General features: G+C 33.2%; 1 protein-coding gene across 1 annotated transcript; it reads right to left on the bottom strand.

Moving 5' to 3' along the window:
- Positions 1-233: 233 nt before the first annotated feature.
- LOC131604446 (protein MAIN-LIKE 1-like) lies at positions 234-1,967 on the bottom strand. Its single transcript, XM_058876882.1, has 3 exons — positions 1,791-1,967; positions 1,036-1,659; positions 234-896 (listed from the first exon to the last, which is right to left on the bottom strand). The coding sequence occupies exons 1-3, from the start codon at positions 1,965-1,967 to the stop codon at positions 234-236; spliced, it is 1,464 nt and encodes a 487-aa protein (XP_058732865.1).
- Between the last annotated feature and the right edge of the window lie 8,878 nt (positions 1,968-10,845).

Genomic DNA, 10,845 nt, shown 5'->3' with positions numbered 1-10,845 from the left:
ATCCGCACAACCTGGACCACATAATATCTTATCCACATAATATCTTATCCAAATAATATCTTATCCAAATAATATAAACTATAGAATAAAATATAATCCAAAATATAGAATAAAATATAGAATAAAACAAAAGACTAAAATCAACTATAGAATACAATATAATCCAAAATATAATCCAGAATGTACCATAAAATAAATCCAAAATGTAATATCTAAAATACAATATAACATAGTCAATGCTCATCGGCGATGCGCAACACCTCAAATAAGTCAGCATACGCGACATCATCCTCGTCGGCCTCTACCTGCCGGAGATAACGGTGAACCAGTGTGGATGCACGAGCCCAATCTGGATCAGCTGGTCCTGCATCAAAGACAGGAACTGGAACCTCTCTACGCTCACTAGGTGGGGGCGGCACAACCTGAGGATGAGACACACGGTAATACCACTCTAAATATCCATCCACCGTCTCATGAGGGTATCCCACCGCCTCCGTACCTCTAATCACATCTGCCACGCTCTGGTGATAACCAATCCACTCCACAGCAATCGCATCGTTGCTGAGCGTATCAGCCGGAGGTGCAGGCGGGATGTACTGGCGAATACCAAACTGGCGAAGACACCTATCGGGTAAGTACGGCACATGTATCTCACCCCAAACAAGGAAACCTCTGTATAAAGATAGCTCGTTAAAAGCACTATGAGGTCGATGATCCTCGAATGGATGCCATATGACGTCTGTAGGTGTCAGCTGATCCAATATCGGTCTATATGCATCCACCTTGGTGGCCCCCTGTCCGTAGAACCATCTCATCGCCCTCGGAAGCCCTACGTTGTCTGACCGCCAGTTTTCTCCTTTCCTTCCCAGAGTAGGAAAGTACTCATGTATCCAACACTGTTAACAAATAAATTAAATGATATTCATTAATACCAATGTTTATATATATATATATATATATATATATATATATATTAAATAATATAAATTATAATATATGAATAAACATATAATTAATTAAAAATAACATAAATACTTGTATCAGAGTAGGATATCCACCGAGCTGCTTGCAACTAAACATAGATGCATCCCCAAGGTGGCGATAAAGAGTGGCCAGTGCCGTTGATGCCCAACTGTATGAACCAAGCCCACGTAGATCTCTAAACAATAGCAAATATCGGGCCTCAACCAGGGTAAATGTCTTATCCGCAAAAATGGTAGAACCTACCAACATCATCAGATATGCCCTGGTCGCGTAAGTCCAACTACCAGCAGCACGGTACTGCATGAATCTGTCATACAGCCACTGCAGTGAGTAATAAACTCCCCTGCAAGAACGCACATGTACAGCCATGGCATGTCTATCCACTCCCAATAACTCGCAGCCAAGATCAACAGCCACCTGCTCTGTGACATGCTCATCAGGATACCAGAACATACCATTGATAGGCAAATGGAGCAGGCACGCAACATCATCTAAAGTAATCGTCATTTCACCAAATGGCATGTGAAATGACGAAGTCTCAACATGCCACCTCTCCACAAATGCTGAGACGAGATTAACGTCTATCTTGGTCAGGCTAGTACTCTGAAGAGAAGCCAGACCTAACCCAGTCACGATAGCCTCAATCTCAGGTGGGAGCTGCTGAGGCACTCTCTCCTGGAGTTTGTCCCGTGCCCAGCGACTTTAAGCTCCTTTTTAGGGCCTCTTTCCTGAAAATAAATAAAAAAACCACATTAGAAGATATAATAATAAATTCTATTTAAAATAAATCAAATAATTTTACTTACCTCTCCGTACCATAACCGGCGAGCAACATGGTCTTGATATCGAACAAGTAAAGATAAATCTGATGGTCCACCAGGATATCCAACTGGCTGTGGTGGCTGCGGTGGTGGGTTAGAGGAACCAGCTTCGTCACGGCGGCGGCGGGTATGTGGTCTCCCGTCAGGTCCTAGTGTACGCATTTTCCTGAAAAAAATATTAAAAAAAAAATATTAAAAAAAAAAATTCACAAAAAACCAAACCGGAACAGTTCCAAAAAGGGTTCCGGTTTGCAACTGAGCTAAACCGGAACAGTTTTCAAAAGGCTTCCGGTGGAGATGAAAACAAACCGGAACAGATTTCAAAAGCGTTCCGGTATGCAATGCAACAAACCGGAAGAGTTCCAAATTGTGTTCCGGTTTGGAAGCGAACGCACCAGAACAGAATCCAAAAGCGTTCCGTGAAATATTTTTGCGAACCGGACCACTTACCAAATGTGTTCCGGTTTGGAAAGTTAATGAACCGGAAGAGTCTTCAGAAGGGTTCCGGTTTGTGTTTCGTACAGATAAAAGGAGAGTGTTTGTTCAAGATCAGTAAAAAGTGAAAAATGAGAAAAAAATTTCCTATTTATGGAAGGATAATTTCGTCCAAAAAATATGATTGTTGGGGTAGAAGGGCAAATGTAGGGGTAGGAAGTAAAATTTTCCTCAAATGATATTTTATCAAATCAATAGATGAAAAAAATACTCTATCTTATTGTTACAGAAATCACACATATTTCACACTATACAAAATGGCAAGAACCAGATTTTTTTATATGCAATAGAGAATGATTTTTTCTTTACCCACCTCCCTATGGGGTCACCCCCAGCGAAAAACCCATTTTACCCCGCTTCGGAAATGCATTTCCGAAATATTTTTTTTTTCAAAATTTTTTCAGACTTCGGAAGTGCATTTCCGAAAAAATCCCAAAAATTGGGATTTTGACTAATTCGGAGATGCATCTCCGAAACAACAAAAAAAATCTAAAAAAATCCCAAAAATTAATTTTAGGATATTAATTAATTCACATATCATAAATTTGATATAATTTATGATTAATAAATAGTAATAATTATATATTTTGATATAATTTATGAGTTATGAATAATAGTTATTATATATTTCTATCTTGATTCATATTTTAAAATTTAAAATATTTTTAATTAAAAAATTAAAATAATTTCACTTACAAAATAAGTTATAATTTTTTATTTATATATTTATAATAATTGTTATATATTTATAAAAAAAATTAAAAAATGAGTGTTTTAATTTATATATTTATATAATAATTATAATAATTATTCTATATTTATAAAATTTATTATATATTATACATTTATATACTAATTATAAAAATTAAAAAAATGAGTGTTTTAATTTATAATAATTATTATATATTTATATATTTATATATTTATATATTTATATAATAATTATTATATATTTATATATTATATATTTATATATTTCACTTACAAAATTAATAATTATGATTATATATTTATATATTTCTATTCTGATTAATAATTAAAAATGAGTTATAATTTTTTATTTAGTTTAAAAAATTTAAAAAAAGATTTTGTCTTAATGAATAAATTTTATACTTAATTTTATATAATTCAAAATTTACTTATGAAATTAAGATGTTTTTGATTTATATAAGTTAGTAAAATAATTTTTAACTTTAAAATTATTTAGGAAATTTTGATTCAACTAAATTTTATTGATTTACCTTCATTTTATTGATTCACTTTCATTTTATACATATTAATTGTATTGATTCACCTTGATTTTATTTTTTTTAATAATTATTGAATTATTTCGGAAGTGTATATCCGAAACATTCCAAGACCAATTTGGTCTTGGAATATTTCGGATATGCATCTCCGAAAACACCTCCCTCTCCCAAAAAGGGGTGTTTTCAGAAATGCATCCCCGAAAACTCAAAAAAGGGGTGTTTTCGGAAATGCATCTCCGAAAACACCTTTTTTTTGTGTTTTCGGAAGTGCATTTCCGAAAACACCTTTTTTTTTCTCAATAAAAGTACGTTTTCGAAAATGCATTTCCGAAATAAGGGGTAGTTTGGGAAATTCGACAGAGGTGGGTAAGAAGGTTAGGACGTGGGTAAAGAAATTTTCTAAAGAATAGAGTTCCATGTGAAGAGAAAACAACTCAAACACTAAGATAGTAGTAATCACATCAGCATTATTGTCTACAACGTATTAATCTTTATAAATTCTTGCATTACAAACAAAACAAGTATAATTAAGTTGGAAAAAAGAGGAAACATGAATACATCTTAAATGGAGAAAATAATTGTTACTTTTCTTTCCATCTTAATCTGATACCTGGTAAAAAGAAAACATAAAAAAATCCAAAAGAATGGCACACCAAACGAGAGAGGTTGATGAAGAATATTTTTTTCCTTATTAACTTTCTACTGAAATACCAGTTGATGAACTTGTTTTTCTTAGTTTCCAACATTAAATGAATGTGGTTTATCATGTTTCAATATGTACGTCTTTTTCTTAGTTTCCAAACATTACATGAATTTTATAAGTTTCCACAAATTTATAAGTGTCTTATGATTACACTTATGCGGTTACACTTTTGAGACAAAACCCAATTTTAGTAGTTATACACTTCATGTAAGATAACCATAATTCCTCTTTATTGTTATTTTATTTTTTAAATTAAATAAATTATATATTTTAAAGGGTAAAATTGGAATGAAAGTAGGTCAGTCCAAATTTTCCTAGCCTCTTTATATATAGTTATAGATTCATTTCATGCATAATTACAACTTATAAGTAGGGGTGTTCGCTGTGCGGTTTGGACGGTTTTGACTTAAAAAATCATCCGAACCGCAAGAGAAAAAAAGTGCGGTTCGGTTTGGTTCAGTTGACTTTTAGAAATAAAACCAAACCAAACCATACCAATGCGGTTTGGGTTGGTTCGGTTTTTTTACAAAAAATTATTGAGACATACATACACATATAAATGACAACATAACTTTATATTTAGTCATTTATGTGTTATCAAATAACAACAAAATTCATCATATTTGGACAATAATTTTTCATTTAATATATAAAAATAAGATTAGTTAAAAGTGGAATAAAAAACATAAAATAATAGCATAAAACAATATCAAAAATTTTAAAATGAAATATAAAAAAAAGGAGATGAAAGATTAGAGAAGATGAAAAAGAAAGAGCAAAAGAGATGAGAGATTAAACAAGAAGAGGAACATTAAAAACGTAATTGGAAGGTGTCATACCCCAAAATTTGCCCGATCCAGTTTGCGTCTATTAATTTATTTAAAGGTATTAAAATTGAGAGTTATGGGATTTAACATATCTATTGTTAAACCCACCCTCTTATAAAACCTTTTAATTAAATTTAGATGTATAAATTTTGAGCCCAAACTACTGGCCCATTTATCTCATTCCAAGGTTTTATCTATTCCACTATAATTCTCAACATTTATCATTATAATTATTTGATTTTACTCTTTTAATAAAAATTGATTTTTAAATCAAATAATTATCATTATTGTTATTTTATCATTATTATTTGATTTTATATTTGTTGTTTTAATTACTTGTGTATATTTTGTATATATATTTTATCATTTTTTATTTTAATTTGTGTAAATTCAAATCAAAAAGGAAAATCATGATCTAATAAAAAGGATTACATGGTCTAAACTTCCAAATATGTTAATCCACTCCAATCAATCAGAAAAAGCTGGAAAACGTGGAGGTGTACATCAAAATATATTAGAGACCAAATTGGGAAGTTTCCATATGATTGGCAAATCAAATCTCCCCATGATGATTTCAAAGATTGACTTCAAATTTGAGCTAACCTAATTTTGTGGTGGTATATATACATACGCAAGGAGCTGGAGAGGGGGAGGAGTTTTTCGGCCTCCTAGAATAAAAAACCGAAGGCACGCATTCAAGAAAATTCAAAGAAAAAAGCCAATTCGAATTCTATTTTGCAAACATTTTTCAGAGGATTTGAGGATTTAAATACGTTTATAAGAGTCTCCTAAAGGGATTCAAATCAATTTCCAGGTTCAAGATATCAAGAACGCACAACTGCACTCACGGTTTGCCTAAAAAAAATTCGAATTCGTTTCCGTTTATACATGTGTGATTAATAGATTTTGGTTGTATATTTAGCTTCATGATAATGTGTGGAATGTCATTGATGCGTTTAATTTGAGGTTTGGTGCAGAATCACAGTTTCGCCATTGTTGGGGTTTTGTGTTCGTGAAAAGGGGATTCATGCTTAGAAGCAATTTGAGACCGAATTAAAGGCGCCAACACGGTCGTAAGCTAATGTATATGCGTTCTGGGCTGTTATTTGGCATGTTTGGAATTTGGTTTGCAGGTTTGAATAAGGAGCATCTATGGCAACGCGTGAGAACCGTTGCCTAAAGGTTCTTCACTTTCAGAAATCAGCCGCGAGGAAGAAGAGATACAGCGCGCATCTGATTTTTGCTTTGAGTTTTAATGGCTTGTTTTTTTATATAAAGTGTTTTGTTCCAATTACAAACACCAAACGATTCGTGGCGTAGTGGAAGCTGGCTTTGATTCTCAGTAGGCGAGAGAGCCTGGGTTCGATAGCCAGGCTAGTTACTTATTTTTTTAACAAATTTGGCTTTCCGATTCAATGTGCGTGACCCTATGCACCCTATCGTACGCCCCGGATCTCTTCCGTTGGATCACCATCTCATGCAGATCTAAAGGTCCCGAGCACAGAACTCCATGGTACTCCTCTATAGAGCAGCAACACACGATTGAAGCCCAGGTGTTATGCAATATATATATATATATATATATATATATATATATATATATATATATATATATATATATATATATATATATATATATATATATATATATTTCTTTTTTCTTTCTTTCTATTGTTTTTATTATTTTGTTTTCTAGATTAATGGTTAAACTAAATTAAAATAATATAATATAATTAGGAGTAGAATAATAAAATAAGGATTATGTGTAGGTTTATAATATTTTTTCCGATTTATTCGATTATTTCGGTTAATTTATTTAATTAATTTAAATGATAAAAACCACACAAACCCTAGAAAGATTATACATATTTGGGTTCGCTCAATCCCATTGCCCATTTGGAAAATATATTAATTTAATTAATTCTTGATTAATTTTCTCCTCGACCCGACTAAAGCTATTAGTCGCATTAGACGAGAGATAAAAGAATAATATTAATTTAATTAATTCTTGAATAATTCTCTCCTCGACCCGACTAAACCTATTAGTCGCATTAGACGAGAGATAAAAAATACATAAAATTTAAAACACATTTAATTTGCTGCCCGCGACGATCAATCTATCGATCTGAGTAACCAGCAATGCCCCTTAATCCGTTAGCTATACTGACCAAATCTATTGGTCATCGCATCTAACGGTGCCATATCAAATCAGGGTTGTACGCCCAAAACTTAAAACATTCAAAACACTTCAAATCAAACTACGGATTTTCATCCTAATTCAAAACTGCGAATAGGCCATTCAAAAAGCCTTCAAACAACCTCACACTAATTCAAAGGCGTACAATCCTGTGCCCGAACTACGTTGACTCTGATCCTCCATAAGGAGGTACGTAGGCACTTGGTAACAAGGCGAGTCTCCCCCTAAAAATCTCAATTCAGTTTTAAATCTTAATTTTTGCCTTTTTCATTTCATTAGCTATAAACCTTATCTTTGCCATAAACCCTTATCTTTGCAATGTTAGCCTTTAGGAAAGGGTTGAGGGTGTCTAATACCTTCCCTCGACCTGATTATAATAACTTACCCTGAATCTCTAAACTGCGTAGGGTTTCCTATTCGCCCTTCAGAATAGGTGGCGACTCTAAAAATCTAAATTTTTAGGGCAGGTTGCTACAGAAGGGAGGACAATAGAATAAAAATAATAAAATGAAAAAGAAAGAACTTAAAAGATGAGAGACTAGAGAAGAAGATGTGATATGTACTTGGAAAAGAATATGAGAAGAAGAGGCAATACCGCTAGAAGAAATTTGAGAAGATTTAAACCAAAACCTTAAGTGTGAGGAAGAGAAAATCATTCACAATTGTAAGACTAAGGCATAATGGGTTTGGGTTTGATATAGGTTAAGTAAAGTTTAGGAATTGTAACATAATGCGGTTTGGTTTGGTTTTGTTTGGTTCGGTTTGTAAAATACAAACTGCAAACCAAACCAAACCGTGCGATTTATTAAAAAATGATCCAAACACATCCGATCCAAATGCAATTTTTTGCGATTTTGGTTTGGTTTTGCGGTTTTCTATTGGACCGATTTGGTTTTGAACACCCCTACTCATAAGCATTACAATATATTTTACTCTTCAATTGCAAGAAAAATAACGAGGCGTTCTAATTAAAAATATAATTACACTACATGATTTGTGTTAATTTATTAGTATTTATTCTATCATGTTTTGTTATAGAAAGTTTTAAATGAAGATGAAAAATTATGTTTTATATATTGTTTTGTGTTTGACACGTTTAAATTTGCATAAAACACAATAAATATAATTTAAAATTATTTGTTTATATTTTAGTTTTTATCCTTGAAATTTATTTCTTGTTTCACTTTTTTTCTAACTACCTATAGAAATATTTGAGACAATTTGTTAAAAATAGTGCAAATGAAAATTCTTGTGTAAGTACTATATTTTTTAGAGAGAGAGATAGGGGAGGGAGAGAGAGGGAGAGATAGGGGAGGGAGAGTGATAGAGAGCATCGTTATTAGTTAAATAAGAATTATGAGTAGTTTTGATATATTAAGAATTATTTTATATTATTATGTTTCTAGAATATTATTAGGACATTTTGGGCTTTGATTAGTTATTGGGCTTTTAGTTACTATTCACTACTATTATATATGTATTCATTGAGAGATGGGAAAATTATCAATCAAATGAAATGAAAAGTCTTTAATTTTCTTAGTTTAATTTACTTGTCTCTTTTATTTCTCTTAGCTTTTCTTGAGTTGTTAGGGTTCTAAAGTAGCTTTCTAACGGAGAGAAAGAGGGGATGAGAGAGAGAGAGAGAGAGAGAGAGAGAGAGAGAGAGAGAATGAGAGAGAAAGGGAGTGGGAGAGAGAGGGGAAGGGAGAGGGAGGGAGAGAGAGGGAGAGGAAGAGGAGAGGGAAACTTTGTTTCACTAAAACACTTTTAAAACATATATTTATCATCTTGATTTTAATTCTGTTAACTGCGTCTAAAAAAATATTACTTTTTAGGCGACATATATTAAAAATCTCATAAAAAGATATATACACATTTATTTTTTCCTGCTGTGCGCATTAAAAAAAGCGAACAGACGAACACGGGAGTGCTCGTTTAAATGCTAGTATGTATGTATGTATGTGTGTGTGTATATATATATATGTTAGAACAAGATTTGTTCTGATCAATATTCTTAGTTTTGATGATAACAAGGATATGAATTTTGTATGAGATAATGTGGTACTCTAATACTATGCAATTTCTGTTTCAGGAATTATACAAAGAGTATGCATAAATCAGCGCAAGAAGCACTGACTCAGAAGGTTCAGCATGCAACATCAGAACATGGTCTGGCAGGACATCAGAAGATGGTCAAGCAGAATCAGAACATGGGTCTATGGAAGCATCAAAAGAACTTGAAATCAGAAGCAGAAGCACTGAAGTTCTCATGGTATCACGCTCAAAAGCACTTCAAGGTCAGAAGACAAGAAGATGCCCTGCACCAAGCTGTTTGACTCTGATGATATTCAAACGCTATTTACACAAACATCAGATCAGAAGCAAGTACTAGACTGGCAGGCTACGCTGACTGACAAAAGGAACGTTAGAAGCTATTAACGGCAACGTCAGTAGACACAGCGGAAACAAGGCTCGAGGTAGTTGACAAAAGAGTGAAACATTAAATGCAATGTTGTACGGACTACGCAAAGCATTAAATGCTCCCAACGGTCATCTTCTCAAGTGCTTATATATATGAAGTTCTAATGAGAAGCTATGACGAATCTTGATACAACACTTGTGCATTATACAGAAACGCTGTCAAATTCAAAAGCTCTCAAACTTCATCATCAAGCTCACTACATTGCTGTTGTAATATCTTAGTGAGATTTAAGCTTAAACTTAAGAGAAAATCACAGTTGTGATAATAGCTTTATAAGAAGCATTGTAACTCTTAAAAGAATTTGTTTACATTAAGTTGTAAGAACTAGAGTGATCAGGTTGTTGATCAGTATACTCTAGCAAGTCTTAGAAGTTGTCTAAGCAGTTTGTTCCTAGAGTGATCAGGTTGTGATCAGGATACTCTAGAATACTTAGAGTGTTTCTAAGTGGAAAACCATTGTAATCAAGTGTGATTAGTGGATTAAATCCTCAGGTGAGGTAAATCACTCCAAGGGGGTGGCTGGTGAAATTCCAACAACTACATCTACATCTGGCTCTGCTGAGCAATACAATGGTAACAATGGTTATACTAGACCACCAGTATTTGATGGTGAAAACTTTGAATACTGGAAAGATAAACTGGAAAGTTATTTCCTTGGTCTAGATGGTGAACTATGGGATCTTCTGATGGATGGTTAAAAACATCCAGTAAAAGCTACAGGCGTAAGGCTTACCAGACAAGAAATGGATGATGATCAAAAGAAGCTTTTCAAAAATCATCATAAATGTAGGACTGTTTTGGTGAATGCTATCTCTCATGCTGAGTATGAGAAGATATCTAACAGGGAAACTGCCTATGATATATATGAGTCATTGAAGATGACCCATGAAGGAAATGCTCAAGTCAAGGAGACCAAAGCTATGACTCTAATCCAGAAATATGAAGCCTTCAAAAGGCTACACCAAGGCTGATCATGTAAAGAAGATCATCAAAAGCTTGCCCAGAAGATGGGGTCCAATGGTGACTGCATTCAAGATTGCAAAGAATCTGAATGAGGTTTCTTTGGAAGAGCTAATCAGTGCCTTGAGA

Source organism: Vicia villosa, linkage group LG5 (assembly GCF_029867415.1).
Source record: "Vicia villosa cultivar HV-30 ecotype Madison, WI linkage group LG5, Vvil1.0, whole genome shotgun sequence".
NCBI classification, from domain to species: Eukaryota; Viridiplantae; Streptophyta; class Magnoliopsida; order Fabales; family Fabaceae; genus Vicia; species Vicia villosa.
This window is presented reverse-complemented; position numbering and strand designations above follow the sequence as displayed.